General features: G+C 56.6%; 1 protein-coding gene across 3 annotated transcripts in view; it reads left to right on the forward strand.

Annotated features, from left to right (window-relative positions):
* Positions 1 to 21,051, forward strand: part of DOCK1 (dedicator of cytokinesis 1) — a 306,250-nt gene that overhangs the window by 194,129 nt on the left and 91,070 nt on the right. For all 3 annotated transcript variants that reach the window (XM_056106671.1, XM_056106670.1, XM_056106672.1), the window contains exons 28-29: positions 11,752 to 11,853; positions 17,086 to 17,180. In XM_056106671.1, coding sequence (XP_055962646.1) covers positions 11,752 to 11,853; positions 17,086 to 17,180 — 197 coding nt within the window. The remainder of the gene's footprint in view (positions 1 to 11,751; positions 11,854 to 17,085; positions 17,181 to 21,051) is intronic.

The following is a 21,051-nucleotide window of genomic DNA, read 5'->3' on the forward strand; positions in this document are numbered from 1 at the left end:
TTTTCTTTTTTTAATCCCAAGAAGGACCTGCCAAACCCAGAGTCACCGGGGCTTCCTTCCAAACTTTCTCCTAGAAGCTGTTCTCCTAGAAGCCGTTTCTCCTAGCTTTCTATTTCGGTTTTGCGTTTGGTTCGGTGAGGCCTTTCCAGTTGGTTTTTGCGTGGGACCCGAGACACGGGTGGATCCTGCCTCCTTCACGCGGTCTTCCTATGCCGTCTAGTCTGGCCCTTCCCATATGCCATTTTTGGAACGACCATCCTGACTCACTGCATTTTGCTTGACACCTTTATTTTAAAACCATTAAACACAAGGTATTTCGGTTTATCTCTGTTTTCATCAGTAACACACGATATTGATTGCTGGACATTTTTTTTACCAAGTCTGAAAATCAGCTAGCGTGTCCTTCAGTTTTGTCCAGAGTGTTTTTGGCAACCTTATATCCACTGACTCTATATATGCACTGTCCTCCCGTTGTTCATCGATTTGCTCGAGCGGGCACCAGTCACGTCTCACAACAAATGGTGAGACTTGTTGTTACTGTGTTTGGCATATCGAAGACGTCACGGGGAGCTTGCCAGGCTTTGCCATGCAGGTGGGATACTCTCGATAGCTTGCCAGGCTCTCCGAGAGGGGTGGAGGAACCAAACCCAGGCCAGCCACGTGCAAGCCAAACAACCTACTCGCTGTGCTGTCGCTCCAGCCCTGTCACTATACATATTAAGTTAAAAATTAGACTGTTCTCTCCTATAGTGAACATAGGTATTTGTTGCAGCAGATCAATTGTCTCTTAGCTGAATTGATTCTTTTAAACCATGAACATGGTCTCTCTCTCTCTCTCTCTCTCTCTCTCTCTCTCTCTCTCTCTGATGCTGTCATGAGTATTTGGGGGCTTATGAATTTTGTGACTTGAAAACATCCTGTTCTTGTATTTTCCGGGTCATCATTATCACTACAGCCTGTGTCCATTTCTTGTGCCCATCAGCGGCCGGCCTTAGACACTTATCCCGTTCAGGCCTTCCCAGGGTGCCGGGCTCTCCGAGAGAGGTGGAGGAATCGAACCCGGCTCGGCCGGGCTGGCTGCGTGCAAGGCCAACACCCTACCACTGTGCTATCATCAATAACAGGAATCTGACCTACAGATGGTGGACTCTAGGGACGACTGCGACTCTTGGCCAAATGTCCATCCAGACCGTGCCTCTGTGGCCTGGACACATGGCGCCCTCGTGTTCTCCGTCACATGCCTGTCACACGTTTGTCACGGGAAGAACTTGGCCGGGAGACAGAATGACTTTCCCCGCTTCCTGTTCTCATCGCATGGTGCCTTGTGGAGGTCACAGCCCCGTCCCTGCCCTTAAAGCAACGTGTGTCCTGGGCACCTTCTCTGCCGGAGCTCCGGAAGCCTCCATCCTGTTGTTTTCTAGCCTTGGGAACATTTTTTCTCGGTGAACATCCGTGAGCTTGGGCTGCTCGAAGCTCTCCGCTCCTGTCTCCTCCTCAAGTGTGTCTTAAAATAGCTGGAGCCTCGCTCGCTCATTCCTGAACTCCTCAGCCCTGCCGAGGGGTGCCGGCCCCCTGTCAGTCTCTAATGACTGCCTTGGCTTCGCCACTTTGTGCCCTAAGGAGTCTTGTGAGCTCTGCCCTCTCCACTAGCCGGTGCATACAGGCGATTTTCCTTCTGAACAACTCACTCACCCTGGTGACATGGGGTGGGTCCCGGCTTCTTCTGTTCCTCCTCCCCGCGCTCCTTGTCATCCTCCCCATGGAAGGGGTGGTCCTCCTCCTCGCCCCTCCTGGAGTACCAGTGACCTGTTCCCCCCCACCATGTGTGATAACCCACGCTTCTCTCGTGCCTGGATGGCCACGTGCCGACCAACTGGCCCAAGCCCACGGGTCTCCCCAGCTCCTCCTATAACCATTTTTGCTCACTGTGATCTGGGCTCTCCCCCCTCCAACCCCTGCTCTCCACTCACTGGGTAACTTGTTGCGGTCACCTGTGTCCACATTCTGCTCCCAAACTCTTGCCCTGTGTCCTTAGTCTCAGGGAATGCGGAGGCAGGTGGGGCGTGGGGCTTGGTACCCCTAGAGGCTGTGTCGAGTGCGTGGTCCGTCCCCTTGCACCCCTGCTCTGTGGGGACAAGGCTCTGTGGACTTTCTCTTGGGCCCCTTCAGGCCAAGATCCCCTTACCCAGACAGGAAAATGTCCTGAACCTGCCGTCTCTGTGGGGGCCTCCGCAGCCGTGGGATGACCAGTCGGGGGTGACTTCTGTGATGGAGGGTGACTTTGTGGCCATGGTTCACTTTGGGGCCAAGCCCTGCTCCCAGACTGTGTTTGTAAAACACTGGACAAGAGTGTGAGCAGGTCACGGTCATGGTCCTCCCGTTGTTCATCGATTTGCTTGAGCGGGCCCAGTAATGTCTCCTTCGTGAGACTTGTTGTGACTGTGTTTGGCATATCGAATACGTCACGGGTAGCTTGCCAGGCTTTGCCATGTGGGCGAGATACTCTCGGTAGCTTGCCGGGCTCTCCGAGAGGGGCGGAGGAATCGAACCCGGCTCGGGCGGGCTGGCTGCGCGCAAGGCAAACGCCCTACCCGCTGTGCTATCTCTCCAGCCCTGTGTGAGCAGGTATAGGAAGAAATCATCTCAGGTCAGACAGCCCGAGGGTTAAGGTGCTTGCCTAACTCCCAGCCAACCCTGATTCTTCACCTGGTATCTTCTATGGTTCCCTGCGGGGTCACATTTGAGTGCAGAGCCAGAAATAACCCTTGAGCACTGGCCAGTGTGGGGCCCCAACGTGGGCCTCTCCCGAAAACAGAGAAACGCTCTCTGTCACCGAGAGACTGCTTCTCCTGCACAGTGGCCTCCTGTCTGGTTCTCTGCCACGGGCCTCGGGGGTCACTCATTGGATGCCAACACACGGTATGAGACACAGTCACTGCCTTATCAACTCAGAAATAATACCGAGGGCAGTTTACCTTTCTGATTTCAAGAAAGGGAGTTTGCTGATCAATAACTCGAATGGTAGTTGCACCCTTTATAGACAGAAGTCAATTTAAAAAGAAACGTGTAGGTGTATCGATTCTCCCTTCCCTGGCAAGATTTTTTTCATCGTGATTACTCTTGTTTCTGTTCCAGTGTGGTTTAGATACTCCGTGTCATGGGAAAAGATTCGGAAAATCTTAAGCCCTCCAAGGCACTGATATTTGATTTTCTGGGTTTATGAAAATAAAACATGATTCTCTTGCACTTCTCTCTGGCTTGAGTTGGCAATAGATAAATTCTATTAAGAAGCTATATACAAGGCATATATTCTCATTATACTGTAAACTGTAATTGTATATGTAAAATTGGGTTGTAATTTATTTTTATCCTTTATAACAAATGTGAATATGTATTTAATTTTCTAGATTGAATAAGTTAGCAAATAATTGTTATGGGTAACTTAAGATCCAAATATTCCCTCTTGAAATATTTGGCTCTGAAAGGCTTCCTATAATTACTGCCATTGTAAAATTGAAATTGATTTTGTTTTTTAAAATTAGATTTTATACCTTATAGTCTCTGCTATGATATGAAATACTAGTACTCTAGGAACTCAACCAAGCACTCAATTTAAATCTAAGATACAGGCTTAATTTTGTTGCTCATCGTTGAAAAGAGCTAATAGATGACATTAGTGTGGCTATCGCACATGCTATTTTTAATTTCAGATACTTCTTTCTCACAGACACCCCTCACTCTGCGGTCCTTGCTCGCGTAAAGATGCGTGGTTTGATGAAAACAAACTTGGTGAATGTTAACCCTACAGTAAAGTATTGTGGGATGGGGTGTCTCTTTTAATGAGAAAAGACTCAAAGCACAGTGCTCAGAGTTCCCGGGATGGCATTTGCAGGAGTCACATAGTGAGTCCAGATCATGTGAATGACGGAGTAAATGGACGAGGGAGTGAGTTGAATGATAGATTCAGGGATGGAATGAATGGGGGACAAAGGAATGAGTGATGGAGGGAAGGAATGGATTAATGCGTGCATGAGTGAATGAATCAGTGAGTGAGGGTGAATGAGTGAGTGTGAGTGAACGAATGATTGTGTGAAATGGGCGAGTCAGTGAATGAATGAGTAGATGGGTGAATGAGTGAGTTAAGTGGGTGAGGAAATGAGTGAGTGAATGAGGGAGTTGAGTGAGTGAAGTGAAGACACATGTGAATGAGTGAGTGTGAGTGAGTTGAGTATGCGAGTGAGTTGAGTGAGTCAAGTGAGTGTGTGAATGTGTGAATGAATGAGTTGAGTGAGTGAATGAGTTGAGTGTGTCAATGAGTATGTGAGTGAGTTGAGTGAGTTGTGTGAGTGTGTCAATGAGCGTGTGAGTGAGTTGAGTGAGTGAGTTGAGTGAGTGTGAGTGTGTCAGCGTGGGAGTGAGTGAGTTGAGTGAGTGTGAGTGAGTTGAGTATGCGAGTGAGTTGAGTGAGTCAAGTGAGTGTGTGAATGTGTGAATGAATGAGTTGAGTGAGTGAATGAGTTGAGTGTGTCAATGAGTATGTGAGTGAGTTGAGTGAGTTGTGTGAGTGTGTCAATGAGCGTGTGAGTGAGTTGAGTGAGTGTGTGAGTGTGTCAGCGTGGGAGTGAGTGTAAGTTGAGTATGCGAGTGAGTTGAGTGAGTGAGTCAAGTGTGTGAATGTGTGAATGAATGAGTTGAGTGAGTGAATGAGTTGAGTGTGTCAATGAGTGTGTGAGTGAGTTGAGTGAGTCAAGTGAGTGTGTGAATGTGTGAATGGATGAATTGAGTGAGTGTATGAATGAGTTGAGTGTGTCAATGAGTGTGTGAGTGAGTTGAGTGAGTGAGTTGAGTCAGTGTGTCAGTGTGTCGGTGTGGGAGTGAGTGAGTTGAGTGAGTGAGTCAAGTGAGTGTGTGAATGTGTGAACGAATGAGTTGAGTGTCTGAATGAGTTGAGTGTGTCAATGAATATGTGAGTGAGTTGAGTGAGTTGTGTGAGTGTGTCAGTGTGTCAGTGTGTGCGTGAGTGAGTTGAGTGAGTGTGAGTGAGTGAGTATGCGAGTGAGTTGAGTGAGTATGTGTGTGAGTGAGTGAGTTGAGGAAGTGAATACACACGAATGAGTGAGTGAACGAGTAGTTGAATGGGTTGAGTGAGTCGAGTGTGTGAATGAGTGAATGAATGAGTTGAGTGAGTGTGTGAATGAGTGTGTGAGTTGAGTGAGTGTGTGAGTGTGAGTGAGTGTGTTAGTGAGTCGAGTGTGTGAATGAGTGAATGAACGAGTTGAGTGAGTGTGTGAGTGGGTGTGTGAATGAGATGAGTGAGTGTGTGAGGGAGGGAGGGAGAGAGGCAGGGAGGGAGGGAGGAGTGTTGTTTGAGGCTCAGACACGGGCCTGCACACATCTGAGTGCCCGGGAGCACTCTCTTTCCTTCACCTTCCATCTACAGAGAAGAAACAAGTTCCCCAGGATCGCTCAGTCCAGGCGTTTCCCAGGTACTCGATTTCCGTTTTAAACCCAGGAGAACGTTGCCTGGTTTTAGGGTGAAGAGTTTCACGGCCCTGAGAGTCACCCCCCGCCTGCATCTCCTCCGTCACTCCCCACCCCTGCTAGGAACTGCTCCCTTTCCTCTTTCCCGGAAGACCTCCCTCACTGTGCCCCTCTGTCCAGCGACACGGCGCCCCTTTCTGGCCCCTGGGCCATTTTAGACGTGAGCTTACAGCATGCAATTAACTTACACTTCTTAAAAAATCTTGACATTTAAATCGATGGAAATATCCATAGGCTGTAAAAATTACCTATTTAAAAATGGGTTTCCGTAGATCATTGGGTTGTTTAAGCGCTGTCGGAATCAATTTGGGAAAATTGTTGCCCCAGAAGGAACCTCCACCCACGATAGTCACTCCCCATTTCCCCCCAAACCTGCAGTTCTGGGCAGTCAATCCGCTTTCTGTCTCCCAAGGTTTGCCTGTTAGAAACCTCTGTACCGGCCGAGCCGTGTGCGGTGAGACCCTCTGGCCCGTCGTACAGCTGCCCCTGGGATGCTGACTGTCTGCCACCGCGCCCAAGCTATAGATCCAACGTCAGCCTGCCCGGCCTCTCTATGGGCCATTCCGTTCTTGCGTCCTGCCCTGGGCTAATCACGACGGCTCTTGAAATCCCCTCGTATCCTGCCCTCCACGCTGTGAGGGTTGTTTCTGGTGGCTTCTGTTGGTGCATTGCTCAGGCGTGGTGGATGGGGCTCAGGGGTTCTGCAGGGCCCTCCCTCCAGCCTGTTTGCCGCGCACTCCTGGAGAGGGGGGTCTCCACACCGGCCGGGTTCTGTCGCTCGAATGTTGACCTGTTTCCTGGAGCAGTCCGAGCTCGGGTCCCCTGTGGGGTGGGGCTGGCGGCAGGGAACAGGAAGGGGGGTCTCTCTCTTGGTTAAGAGTGTGGGGAACTGGGGCTGGAGTGATAGCACAGCGGGGAGGGCGTTTGCCTTGCACACAGCCAACATGACCGACACAGGTTCGATTCCCAACACCCCATATGGTCCCCTGAGCACCGCCAGGAGCAATTCCTGAGTGCTTGAGCCAGGAGTAACCCCTGAGCATTGCCGGGTGTGACCCAAAAAGCAATAAAAAAAAAAAAAGAGTGTGGGGAACTAACAGTGCTGGGTGTGTTAGCGCTGGCCTGGCCAGGTGACGCTGGCCGCTCTGCCCGCAGGGCCCAGGAGAAAGGGGCAGTGCCTTCCATGGGTGGCTGACCCTCCTCACGGGGGGGGGGGGGGGGGGGAGGAGGGTGTCTCTCCATCTGAGTCCATCGCGGCTCTTGCAGGGGTCAGCGGGGTTCCCCTAGAGAATCATCCACCTCCAGGTCACTAACCAGGTCGTTCCCTGTTCCTTAGCTTCCAGAATTTTCTTGTCTCGAGTTGCGTCTCTCTCATGCCCTTTGCGGGTCTGTGGGTGGGAGGGAACAAAACCTTCCCCCCTGTCAGCCGAATGTGAGCACGCAGAGATGAATGCATGATTGGAATTGATTCGAATTTGGTGGAGCACGTTGGCAGGCGGGTCTCTATGGAAACTTGGTGTGGACCTTGGCGCCTGCCACTGGCGCAAGGGCCCTGCTCCCGCTGGGGTCTCCAGCCCCCCCGTGTCCCCTTCCCAGTGTCCCAGCGGCAGCTCAGACCTGAAGCCATTTCCTCACCAGCTCCTCCTCTGGCTGTTGCCGGGAGGTCTCTGCCCCCACAGGTCCGCAGCCTCGTTCCCCAAGAATTCCGCACCCCGGGTCTGAGGTGGGTCTCCCCCCCCAACCCCCGCCTCCGTGCAGACCATCTGCACCTCGACGCTCCCTCCTCAGAAGCTGCCCCGCATGGTCCCTCAGCTGGACACAGTCCCAACGGTCACTGAGAACGTTCAGAATCCCCGGAGCCCGCATGGCCCTCTCCTCCTTCCATTCCTACCCAGGGTCATTCTGTCACTGTCACTGTCCTCCCGTTGATCGTCGATTTGCTCGAGCGGGCCCAGTAACGTCTCCATGGGAGACTTTGTTGTTACTGTGTCTGGCATATCGAATACGGCACGGGGAGCTTGCCAGGCCCTGCCGTGCGGGCGAGATACTCTCGGGAGCTTGCCGGACTCTGCAAAACATAAAAAAATGAGGAAAGATGAAGCCCACCCCGAAGGCTCGCTCACTGTCCTTGGGGGTTTCGCGTGGGTTAGGGAGGCCACGTCCTCACGCTGCCGTTTGGAATGTGAGCGTGTGAATGACAGACAGCGCCTCTCGCCTGGCGGTAGGCTGGTGTGTCTGAGATCCTCTCGGGCACCAGGCCCGGGCACGGAGTGGGGTCCCCGAAACGGCGAGTGGAGTCCTCGCTGGTGCCCGCCGGCCTTCTTGGCCCCTGGGCTTTCCCCCACCACACACACACTGGCTGGCCGCAGAGCGTGGAGACGGGCCTGGCATTCTGCCTGTCCTGGGGGGCGCAGACCGTGAACTCCCCACACCGGCTGGGTGCCGTGGTCTCTGTGCCCGGGTCAGCTCACTGGCCGCTGAGCTGCTGGGAATCACCGTCTCATCCGTGGCAGGCCCAGCTGGTGCATGGGACCCCCTGGAGCACCCCTGGCCGGTGCCCACCGTCCCCAGGGTCAGCTAGCCTGGCCTTGCAGTCACACCTAGAGCAGAGCTGCGGGTGGCGGGCATGGCCGGGCACAGTCCTGGCTCTGTGCTCTGGGAAGCATACGGGGTGCCAGGCGTCGAACCCTGGTCAGCCGCGTGCCAGGCCAGTGCCCTCCCGGCTATGCCGTCCCTTCGTCCTTCTTCCTCTGACCTTGGTCTCTGCCATGAGAGGGCCTCGCTCCGTCCCACCTGTCACACCCATCTGTCATCATTCCGCCTGTCTCCATCCCACCTGCCGTGGCTCTGTCATTGTTCCTGTCTCCCTCCAGCCTCCTCTCCTTGCCTGTGCCCCACTCCCTTCCTCCCACCCCTTCTGCCCCTCTGTTCTCTCTGCCTCTCCCCTCCCCCGGTCCCCTCCTCTCTTCTACCTGTCTGTCCATCTGTCTAGGGCATGTGGGGCCTGAAGAGATTCAGCTCAGGGACACTGAGTGCCGCTCTCGAAGGACTCGAGTTTGGAGAAGGGTTCCCAGGCAGTAGCAGGCGCACGGGGTGTGTGTTTTTGGGGGGGGGCGCGGCTGGGAGGGTTCTCGGGGGTCCTCGGGGGTAAGAGGATTGCAGCTTGAGCTGAGACCTGCTTTCCCCTCCCTCAAGAGTTCGCATGAAAGTATTGACTTATGTTCTGTTTCTAAAATGTGTCTGAGGGCTGGAGCGATAGCACAGCGGGGAGGACGTTTGCCTTGCCCGCGGCCGACCTGGGTTCGATTCCCAGCATCCCATAGGGTCCCCTGAGCACTGCCAGGAGTGATTTCTGAGTGCATGAACCAGGAGTAACCTCTGTGCATCGCTGGGTGTGACCCAAAAAGAAAAAATAAAATTAAATTAAAATGTGTCTGGGCTCATTCCCCCAGGCCGGTGACGGTCTGGCGTCTTCTAGTCTTTTCTGAGCTCTCTCTGTGATCCTTCATCCTCTACGTGGCTGCAGTGTGTGTGATCATCACCCCCAGTGCTGTTCTCCCGGCCGTTTACTTCTCGCTGTTGAAGTGCTCCGAACTCGCGACTTACTTGTCCGCTTGATGTTTCAGCTGCGTCATGGGTGACACTGATTTGTTGCACGACTTAGCAAAGGAGAATACAGGATGACCCGTTCAATCTCAGCTTCCGATAACCCAAAGTTTCCCCTTACTTGTTTGTTCCAGACAGCGATTTCTGATGTGATAACTGAGACGTCTTTCGTTTGTGTGTCTGGTTTTGTTTGGGGGCGTGGGAGGGGGCACTTGTTGGTGTTCAGGGCTGACCCTGCTCGGGGCCACTCCTGGCTGTGCTCCAGGGGCTGTGTGTGGTGCCAGGGTGGGCCACATGCGAGGCCGCCCCTTCCCCGTGCTCTGTCCAGCTGGCCGAGACGTCTGCTCCTTACTCTGTCCGGGGATGGAGTTGAATGAGACCTTCTGTGCTTTGCCTCTCAGTCCTAGAGAACATCCTGTGACTCATGCCGTTTCTTGCTGTTGAACTTGATCGCTTGCTGGTGCTGCTGTGAGCACCCTTGGGTGTTAGGCTTCCTGGTTGGAATTACAGTGGCGGGTGAGAATCACCAAGCAGATGGATGCGTATTTTCCCCCCAAGGCTCTTCAAACCTGTTGCCAAGTGTCTTCTAGAAAGGGGCAGAATGGGGGCTGGAGCGATGGCACAGTGGGTAGGGCATTTGCCTTGCACGCAGCAGACCCGGGTTCGATTCCCAGCATCCCATATGGTCCCCCGAGCACCACCAGGAGTAATTCCTGAGTGCAGAGCCAAGAGTAACCCCTGAGCATCGCCAGGTGTGATTCAAAAAGAAAAAAAAAGGAAAAAAGAAAAGGGTCGAATAATGTCTGTCCTTCACTCCCTGCAGTGTGGAGAGACTCGGCTGCACCCACGCAGCCATCAGCACTCCAGTCACAAGTCACAAATCATCCTGTTATTCGTCGATTGCCTCGAACAGGCCCCAGTAACGTCTCCTTCACCCTAGCCCTGAGAAAATAAGAAAGTGCTATATTCAAGGCTCTTTAGGAGAATGAGACCCATCATGGTTACTGGTATTTGGCATATTTGGTGCGCCACGGGGAGTTTGCCAGACTCTGCCGTGTGGGCAGGCTACATTCGGTAGCCTGCCAGTTTGTCCAAAGTAGGAATGAGATAATAAGATGTCATAATAAGATGTCGCGCGGCCGCATTTGATTCCGAGAGCTGGTTTTTATAGTCTCAGAGTCTTGGCTGCTGATGGGATTACACGGCGCCAGGGGGCCAGTTGGTGGGTGTGACCCCTGCCTCCAGTACTTTTTGTTTTTTTTCTTTTTGGGTCACACCCGGCAATGCTCTGGGGTTACTCCTGGTTCATGCACTCAGGAATTACTCCTGGCGGCGCTCAGGGGACCCTATGGGATGCTGGGAATCGAACCCGGGTTGGCCGTGTGCAAGGCAAACGCCCTCCCTGCTGTGATACTGCTCCAGCCCCAAATACTTCACCAATATTTTGGCAAGTATTAAGGATCCATCCTTTCACCTCCATTGCTGATGAAGTTCCCAGCCTTGGTCGGAGGCAGAGCCGTGCCCCGAGTCTTTCCCAGTGCTCGGGCCTGGCTTCTCTGCCCTCTCTGCGCTGCCCGGCGGCCTGAGGAAAGCCAGAGAGTGTGTCTCCCGGCCCTGGGCTGCGCCACCCTGAGTCTCAGAGCTCCAGGACCCTGTGCTGGCAGATGCCAGGTGTCCAAGACCCCTGGGATGTCGTTTGCTGTGGAACAAGCTTCCTTCCACCACCCCTCACTGCTTCTTGGGAGCCCCGGGTTCGAATGCAGCTGAGTTGAATGGAGAAACCCCGCCACGCGCAGGGTGCTCTGGAGAGGAGAGTTAGTGAACGGGCGCGATTGGGGGACTCACTTACCTCCCAGGTTGGGGGCCGGACTAAGGGTGTCTCACCCGGTGATTTTCAGCTGCCTTTGTGGGAGATGATGAACATCCTGCGTTTCGCAAAACATCGTTCATTTAGGGGGAGATTTCTCAGCTGGGTTGACATAGCAGATGCTCATCTTCAACCCCGGAAGCATTTGGTTGCAATTGCCACGCCCGTCCACCCACTGCTGCAGACCCCCGCATGGACTATACGGGTCCCTTCATTCCTCGCGGGCTTGCCAGTGGGCGGCTTTCTCCTTCTTCCATCGGCTCTGGCTGGGGTAACACCCACCCACCTCCCACCCACTCCGTTTTCCTCCGGGCGGAGGCCGCACCGTCTCTCTCTGGGCATCCATGTGGATGGTCTCCAGGGGGTACCACTGTGGGCAGCAGGTTCCGAGCAGTAAAAGTTGCGGTCGGGGCCTGCAGTGAGAGGCACAGACAGGCAGCTGGTCTGGAGAGGACCGGTGCCTTCCAGATGGTTCTGGTTCATGGACCAAGTCTCCAGTCCCGCCCCTGAGTCTTGCGAATCCAGTGGGGTAACGATGCGTTTTCCCAGCCTGGGCGTCCAGAAAGCGCTGGGTCTGTCCAGCGAGGGGCGGACACGCCTCGGCCGAGACAGAGGCTGAGCTGGACGTGAGGGTCGCTCGGGGCGGGCCCATGGCTGCTCCGAGAGGGGTCCCCACCCTCCCTTCTTCCTCCGGGCACTGTCCTCCCGTCTGATCAGCTGCTCTTGTTCCTCCGCAGGGGAACTTCGTAGCCTGCATGACGGCGATTTTACGGCAAATGGAAGATTATCACTATGCCCATTTGATCAAGACTTTCGGGAAAATGAGGACGGACGTGGTGGTGAGTGGCCCTTCCTGGGCACTGCGGGCGGGGTGGGGGTCTCTGTGACGGAAGTCAGCAGGGCCTCTGGCGTCAGGCTGCATGGAAGAGATGACGGAATGGGGTCCCGGGGGGCGCAGGCTCTGCATGGGGCATCAGCCAGGGAAGCCCCTCCTGTCCTGTCCCCCACTTCCTCTGCCGGCATCTGGGGTCACTGGTCTTGGGGACCAGGAACCCGAGTCCATCTCCCAGCTGTCCACTCATTAGCAGAAGTCCCTTGGGGGCCTTGACTTGTACCCATATTTAAAACTTTTAAAAATCGATTTATTTGCTTGGACTTCGGGGCCGCACCCAGTGGTGCTCAGGGGTCACTCCTGGCGGGGCTTGGGGACCAGATGTTGTGTCGGGGATCGAACCCGGGTCAGCTGTGTGCCAGACAAACACCTGCACCCCTGACCTCTCTCTCTCTCTGGCCCGTGGTTTCCCGTTGAGTGGGTTTCACACCTGGCGGTGCTCGGAGGCGGGGGCTGTGGGGTGGGCACCGGGGTCTGGCACGAGTTCCAGAGTGTTCCCCACCAGCCGCGCCACCCCTGCCCGCCCGCGGCCGGCCCTCTTCTCCGTTGCCCCACTCTCACTGTGGGTGCTCAGGGTCCCTCTCCAGCCACACGCGGCTCAGCTGGGGGATGGAGACTCAGGGGTTGGAGACCTCTTGGGGTCTCGGCTGATGGCCCAAAGCCAGCCAGCGGTGGGCCAGTGTCCGCAGCAAAGCCAGCGCCGACTTGTTGGCAGTGCTGCCGAGGAGGGTTGCCCGGGAGCCTGGCATCTGAACAGAGGCCGTCTGGATGACAGCCAGCCCTCCCCGGGGCTCTGGCGGAAGGCTGGTCGCATGCGCAGGCAGGATGGCTCTCCGGAGATTCCTTCCTGGAGCCGGGGGACTCCCACGTGTGCTCAGGAAGTTGGGTGTCATCCTGGCAATGTTCGGCCAACCTGGCCCCGAGGAGGTGGGGCCAGTGCCCACCAGGGCCGCACTAGTGGGGCAGCCCCAGACACGCCTGAGCATCGCCAGGTGAGACCCCAAACAGCAAAGCTCTACTAGGGGGCGCATCACGTCAGCACCCTAACCCTGTCCTCTTCCCCAACCTCAGGATTATTGTGAGCAACACTTCCCTTCTTGGTTGTTGCCACCACACACACACACACACACACACACACACGCGCGCGCGCGCGCACAAGCCAGCACACACATGTTCTGTAGCTTTGCATGTGTATGCCTCTGTTAACTCTCCGAGGACAATGCAAATGGACGACACCTTAAAACCCTAGCGGTTTCCCTTGAGTAAGAGTGAAGGGGTCGGAGCGATAGCACAGCGGGAAGGGCGTTTGCCTTGATGCGTCTGACCTGGGTTCGATCCCCAGCATACCATAGGGTCCCCCGAGCACCACCAGGAGTCATTCCTGAGTGCAGAGCCAGGAGTAACCCCTGAGCATCACTGGGTATGACCCCAAAGCACTGTCCTCCCGTTGTTCATCGATTTGCTCGAGCGGGCCCAGTAACGTCTCCATCGTGAGACTTGTTGTTACTGTGTTTGGCATATCGAACACGTCACGGGGAGCTTGCCAAGCTTTGCCGTGCGGGCAGGATACTCTCGGTAGCTTGCCGGGCTCTCTGACAGGGGCGGAGGAATCGAACCCGGCTTGGCTGGGCCGGCCGCGTGCAAGGCAAACGCCCCACCGCTGAGCTATCGCTCCAGCACGTGACCCCAAAAAAGCGCAAAAAAAAAATAAAAAAGAGTGAAGGGACCAGAGTGTCTGTGCTGTGCCATTGCCCTAGGTGCTGATGCCCACATTGCCAAGCTGCCCGGGGTCCAGGGTTTCCATCCTGGGAGTCTTCAGGGATGAAGTGGGAGAGGGAAGTAGATTCGATCCAAGAGGCGCTGAGTGCTAGGGGTGAATCCTGGCCGTCCTCCAGGCCTTGCTTTCACCCAGGGCAGAGAGAAGAATGTTGTTCAGGGCTCCTTCCCAACCGAGTCATCAGTTTCCAGTCGAGCAGTGACACCCGTCGCAACAACGTGGGTCTCCAGTGCCCACAGCCCAGCCCAGGCCAGTCCCAGCAGTGACCCTTGAGCACTGGGAAACAGGCAGAGTCTGATGGTCTTGCCCGCCAGGCTGGGTTGCCTCCAAGCCCGGGGCAGGCGCTCATACATGCAGATGTGGACAGATGGGCACCCCCTCTGCCCGACGCCAGGCGGACGCCCACTCCTGCATCCCCCGTGCATGATGCGATCCTTAAATCTCATCGGGGTCCTGATTTCCCCGGAGGATTTTTTCCTGGAGACGCAGCAGTTCAGAGAATCAGTTCCTTCCCAGCAACTCGGTTCCCTTATGAACTGGCCTTTGTGCTTTGGGAGTGGGGGGCAGGTACGAGGGAGGGGGAGGGATTCCTGCTGCAGGGTGACAAACCCTGTGCTCCCAGTGTAGAGAGTGCTCCCAGTGGGGTGCTCCCCACTCACCGTCTGTGGGAGGAGTTGGCCAGTTGCTGACTGCAGTGACCAGCCCGTCTCAGAGAGAAGCAGCCTTCCGCGGCCGGTGGTCAGAAGCCGACTGGGACCACGTAGGAAGCCGTCTTCCGCTGGGGTTCCTGGGTCCCGTTTTAGCCTTTATTGGCGGATGAGTCACGGCCGTTCAGAATCACAGCCACCGTCCAGCCCAGAGTCCCACTCACAGCTGCCACTTCCGGGATCTCCCGGCAGCCACGCCCATCACCTGCCTGCTAGTGGGCACTGCATCAGGGTGCGAAGGCTGATCCAGAAGTAGGAAGGTGGACACAGAGTCAGCCCCTGACTCGGTTCCCACTGGAGAGTGGCCCCTCCAATGCTGGCCACCCCGGGGGCTGCAGATCTCAGCTCTGAGACCCCTCTCCTGAGGACCCCCCTGGTGTTCTATGTCACAGTCCTGGGGCCCCTGTTGGAAGAGAAGGGGCTGGCCGGCACTCGGGTCTCACCAGGAGTGGACGCTACTTGGCCACCTGCCCTCAAGTCCCACCGGGTTGAGCAAACTGTGGGCCTGGCTGCAGGCATTGTGCAGGATGGAGACCAGGGGGAGGCAGAAAGGAGGACTGGCCTCGGAAAGCCTTTGGAAGTGTCTGGAAACCTCTGGAGATATCTGGAATCCTCTAGAAGCTGCGTTAAACTGCACATGGGCTTCCCATGCTGTCCTGTCGTCCAACAAATGCTGCTCAGCAGAGGCTCAGCCTTGAGTGGTGAGGTCCCAGACCTCTCCCTGGGCTCCCTGCGTCTCTCGAGCCCCCCCCCACCACCACCCTGGGCCCCGACCCCCACAGAGTCCTGGGAAACCTCAGCTTGGCCCGGCTCAGTGGTTCTGTCAGATCCGCAGAGCCCCAGAGCTCCACAGCTGAGCCAGGCCGAGGAAGCACAGGGCCACGTCCACTAGGAGAACAGGCTTGCCTTCCAGAACAATCCAGAGCACCCACACCTCACTGCGCGGGCTGGGAGGGGCCATCAGCTGGAAAGGTGGTGACTTCACGGGGCCACTGTCAGCGGTGCCCAGGGACCGTGCGTCCCAGGACCTCCTTCCGGCGTCCCTCCAGCCTCGGTCCGGAGCTGGACACTCAGGCACGAGGGTGCCCACGGCTGCTCCCTGTGCTCTCTGTGGCAGGGGCCTCTGTGCCCAGCCGCCTGGACATCCGAGGGGGTCATCGCACGGCACTTAGCACCGTCCCTTCCCAGACCCTTCCGGCTGCCACCGGCTCCTTCCGGGCTCTGCACCCGGCACCCGGCACCCGCTTGGGGCTCTGAGCTCCTGGCTCCCCGCTTTAGATTCTGCTCAGCACCTTGGTCTTCACAGCCACCGCACCTCATTATGATTCAGCAGATTAAATAAATGAGAAATATCCACCCTTTGGCAGTGTCTGGTCACGGCCTCCGTTCTCCTAACTGGGTTCTCTCGTCTGGCTGCTCTCTGCTCCGGACCCGCAGGGGGGCGTTCACTGCCCCCGCCCTGGGAGACCCTCGCTCTCTCTCTCCCCACTCGGCTCAGAGCAAGTGCCAGGGGGCAGGCAGGAAACTCTCTGGCTTCTGACCCGAGTGAGATGGACCCTTGGGGAAAGGGGCCTGCCGTGGACAGGCAGCACGGGGTCACTGGCTGGGCGCTTCAAGGCTCTGGCTGTGATGCCCAGTCGGCCTGGTGGCCCAGGTCCTGTGGCCCAGGTGGGCTGAGGGGCTGGGGCAGAGCAGGAGGTGGGCGTGAGCCCCCCAGCCCCGCCAGGAGGAGGAACGGCCCAGCACGGACCAGGTACAACCCGGCAGACCGTGCTTATACGGAGACACACTCAGAGGAGCTGGGACAGGACGCCACAGCCTGTGTGTTCTGTGGTGGGTGGGAAATCCGTTTGCTACAAGCAGGAAGAGTCATTTTTTGTTTTGTTTTGTTTTGTTTTGTTTTTTTTAATTGAATCATCGTGAGATACAGTTACAAAGCTTTCATGCTTGAGTTTCGGTCATACAATGATCAAACACCCATCCCTCCACCAGTGCACGATAGCACAGCGGTAGGGCGTTTGCCTTGCACGCAGCCAGCCCGGCTGAGCCGGGTTCAATTCCTTCGCCCCTCTCAGAGAGCCCGGCAAGCTATCGAGAGTACCTCACCTGCACGGCAAAGCCTGGCAAGCTCCCCGTGACGTATTCGATATGCCAAACACAGTAACAACAAGTCTCAAAATGGAGACGTTCCTGGGCCCGCTCGAGCAAATCGATGAACAACGGGAGGACAGTTTGTTTGTCTGTTTTGACAATGTCCCCAGTATTTCCCCAACTTCCGCCCCCCCCAGTCCCAACCCTTCCCCTGCCTGTGTGGCAGACAATTTCCATAAGACTCTCCACTTTGATTGCATTCAGTATTTCGACAGCAGCCCCATCATTTTTATTTGGAATTTTCTCGCCACCACCAAACCTGCCGAAAAGGCAATGCTAGGCAATTTATTTGGTATTGCTTGTCACGAAGAGCATAAGATGTCGCTGCTGGAATTCAAAAATTTTAGATAATTAGTGTCTGGAGAGATCTCTGCAGCGAGCCGCTGGGCTCTGGGATGCTTTTGTGTGTCTTTGGATCGTGGCCGTTACGGACCTTCTGGAAAGCGATTCTCCGGGAGGGGTCGGAGGTGTGGGGCGGGGAGGGGGGGATCTCGCGGTTCTGCCTTTCCTGGGCCGGCTGGTTTCATGTCTCGCCTCTTTGCAGGACTTCCTCATGGAGACGTTCATCATGTTTAAGAACCTGATTGGGAAGAACGTCTACCCGTTCGACTGGGTCATCATGAACATGGTGCAGAATAAGTGAGTACCAGGGTCCTCCCGTCCCCCTGCAGTACCTGGTGCAGCCTGGACAGCCCCCACACCAGCCCAGAGAGTGACCCCCCTCCTGCCAAGACCCACTGACCACCGCTGTGTCTCCTCCCCACCGGGGCCCACTGACCGCCGCCTGCCTTCATGGTTCCTTCTCATCAGCCGGGATTGCTCTGGGCTACCCAGCTGGGATTTGGGGGGTCCGTGCCCCACCTTGCCCCGAGTTTCCTCTTTCTGCTGATGAAAAGTTGAACTTGAGCTGCGTGCGGCCTCCTGCCGAGGTCAGTGAGCCCGTGTCCCTGCGGGTGGTTGCGTGTCCGTCAGTGCCGCCCGGAGCCTCAGCCCCGCGCTGCATCTGAAGGGCTGGTGGCCGCACGCCCGCTGCCGCGCCCTCGGAGGGACCGTCCGCGTCCTCCACAGCGCCCGGGCTTGGGAAGCTCTGGCTGCAGGCGACCTCCTGCCCCACCCCGACTCCTTCGGCTCGTCCCGTGTCTCACTGGAAAACGGGGTTAGAGGAAATGGGGCAGGCAGCTAAAACCACATGTGATGTGTGCAGAAGTAGCGTGCGGGTGTGTATGTGTGTGTGCATGTGTGTGTGTGTGTGTGTATTCATGTTCTCACTGCAGGTGTATATGTGTGCGTGTGTGTTTATGACTTCTCACTGTAGGTGTGTGTGTATATTCATGTCCTCACTGCAGGTGTGTGTGTGTGTGTGTGTGCGTGTGTGTATTCATGTCCTCACTGCAGGTGGATACATGTGCGTGTGTGTTTATTGTTCCTCAGTGCAGGGGTGTGTGTGTGTGTGTGTGTGTGTGCGTGCGTCTGTATTCATGTCCTCGCTGCAAGTGCATACAGGTGCATGTGTGTTTATTATTCCTCAGTGCAGGGGTGCGTGCGTGTGTGTGTGTGTGTGTGTGCGTGCGCACTCATTACCCCTCCTTCCCAGTGTGCGTCTGTTGGTGTGTGTTATTAGTCCGCCCTCCATTGCCGAGTGTTTCCCACCGCACTGCCTCTCGTGCCGACCATTTGTAATCTGTTCCCCTCCCCATCCCTGGCGGCGCCAGCTTCTCTCGGTGTCTGAGGCTGCAGTTTCCTGAGCACAGCTCCCGTGGAGGCCTGCCGTTCGCGCCCTCAGCACTCAGCTTCCTTGGCGCCGTCCGCGCCCTCAGCTTCGTTTCTGTGTGTGTCGAGGGGGCCCTGCTGACTTGGGCTATTTGTGTGTCCAGCTGTGCTCCCTGAGCTGAATGATGCTCCCTGGGCTCAGTGGTGCTCCCTGGCTGAGTATGTTCCCTGGGCTTAGTGGTACACCCTGGGCTGAGTGGTGCTCCCTGGGCTCAGAGGTGCTCCCTGGGCTCAGTGATGCTCCCTGGGCAGAGTGGTGCTCCCTGGGCTCAGAGGTGCTCCCTGGGCTCAGTGATGCTCCCTGGCTGAGTGGTGCTCCCTGGGATCAGTGGTGCACCGTGGACCCGTGACCCCTTTTTCTGTGGAGTTCATTGGGATTTTTTTCTGTTTGTGCGTCTGGTGCTGGAAGCTGCTGTGACGTCCATGTTCACATGCTGGGGCCCCAGGGGACGTGCTGGGTCACTTGGTGACCCTGGTTTAGTTCTATCAAAGTCTGCGCCATGGGGCTGGAGAATCGAACTGCAGGTAATCGTGCTTCCTGAACACGCAGCCGACACAGATTCGGTCCCCAGCCCTGCCAGGAGTGATTCCTGAGCACCGGGCCAGGAGTCAGACCTGAGCATCGCTGGGTGTGGCCCCCAAACAAAATCACCTGCCCGGATCACCTGTGCAGCCTTGGCCATGCTGTGGTGACGGGGCTCCTCACGGCACGGGCTGTCCCTGTTTGCTTGTGGGTCCCCCGTGGTTTGCATGCGCGAGTTTGGTTCCACAAGCTCCGGAGACCTAGTTGGGTGGCACGTCCTGTGCGCAGAGCGTCTGTGACTGCGCGGGGACCTTGGACTGGGGACTGGACAGCAGCCGCCTGAAGGCCCTGATGTGGCTCCAGAGAAGATTCTGGATTCTGGGCCTCCGTCGGGGGAATCCTTCTCTGCGTTTCCATGCCGGTGACTTTGCTGTTAGAATCCTCGCGGTCCCCCGTGTCCTCGCTTCCTGCCCACGCTCACAGCAGCTACCTGGGGGCTCGCGTGGTGGGCGGGTGGGTGCTGTGGGGTTCAGCCTGTGCCCGGCCCTCTGCGCCCTCTCCCCTGCGTGACACCCGGGCCCTGCACGCCGCCGGAAGTGACCTGAGGGGACAAGGGGCAATCAGGGCAGCAGTGTGTGACCGTCTCCTGTCCTCGGGGAGCCAGGGCTGATTCATGTGCCTCCAGCACGGGAGGTCTGGCTGGCATCGCTGATCATGGCTGAGTGCTCCCTCCGGCCACCACTGAGCCCTGGGGTGGACGCCCATGGATCAGGCCTTGCTCAGTTGGACTCAGGGAGCACTAGGCACTGTGGCCTGAGCTGGCGGCTTTAGCGGCTGCTTCTTTGTGTTTTCATGGGACCGAGCCTGGTGAATGGCTTTAGTACCTCAGTCCTGGGGCTAGAGCCATAGCACAGCGGGTAGGGCATTTGCCTTGCATGCGGCCGACCTGGCCCACCCGGGTTCAATTCCTGCGCCCCTCTCGGAGAGCCCGGCAAGCTACTGAGAGTATCTCACCTGCACGGCAAGGCCTGGCAAGCTTCCCGTGACGTATTCGGTATGCCAAACACAGTAACAAGTGTCACAATGGAGACATTACTGGGCCCGCTGGAGCAAATCGATGAACAACGGGAGGACAGTGACAGTGACCTCAGCCCTGGCCTCTTTCCAGCGGGCATCGGTGCCCTCAGAGCCAGCTATGAGGCCAGGCATGGCGGGAGCTGGGCAGAGGGATCCTTTAGGCGTCCTCGGTGTGGGCTTGTCCCTGGGGCCAGCCTGTCCCCCACCGCAGCTGCAGTGGCCGCAATGGGTGCACCATGCTCACTCCCTCTGGCCAGCTTTGTGCTTCTGGGTGTGGACCGAGCATGTGGCCCTGGCCCTGCAGTTGGGGGCTGGGGGCGGGTTGGGAGGGGACCCATTTGCAGGGTCCTGCTTCAAAGGCTGCGGGAGTGACCACTGAGATTGCAGAGATGGGACGGCGTTTGCCCCCACCTGGCTGTTGGGCCGCGTCTCCTTGTGAGCAGAGAGCAGGGGTGCGGGAGGCCTGTGGGTGAGTCCCTCTCCACGCCTTCCCCCTTCCTCTCCTCGAAGCCTGGGCTTTAGTTCACGCCATGGCTTTTGGCTTTAATCTCTTCTGTTTTAAATGTATGGGCGTCAGGCTGGAGAGATAGTATGCCTTGACCTTGCTTGCACACAGCAGATCTGAGTTCAGTCCCCAACAAACCCTGAATCCTGCCAGGAGTGATCTCTGAGCACTGGAGCAGGAATAAGCCCTTTGGCCCCCGAACTGAGAAATAAAAAATAAGATCATGTGGGGTTCTCACCGTCACTGTCACTGTCCTCCCGTTGTTCATCGATTTGCTCGAGTGGGCCCAGTAACATTGTGAGACTTGTTACTGTGTCTGGCATATCGAATACGCCACGGGGAGCTTGCCAGGCTTTGCCATGTGGGCGAGATACTCTCAGTAGCTTGCCGGGCTCTCCGAGAGGAGCGGAGGAATCGAACCCTGCTCAGCCGGGCCGTCTACACGCAAGGAAAACGCCCTACCACTGTGCTATTGCTCCATCCCATCAAATGTATTGTCACTGTCACTGTCCTCCCGTGGTTCATCGATTTGCTCCAGCAGGCCCAGTAACATTGTGAGACTTGTTACTGTGTTTGGCATCTCGAATATGTCACGGGGAGCTTGCCAGGCTTTGCCGTAGGGTGAGATACTCTCG

This window comes from Sorex fumeus, unplaced genomic scaffold (genome assembly GCF_029834395.1).
Source record: "Sorex fumeus unplaced genomic scaffold, SorFum_2.1 ptg000142l, whole genome shotgun sequence".
Classification (NCBI taxonomy): Eukaryota; Metazoa; Chordata; class Mammalia; order Eulipotyphla; family Soricidae; genus Sorex; species Sorex fumeus.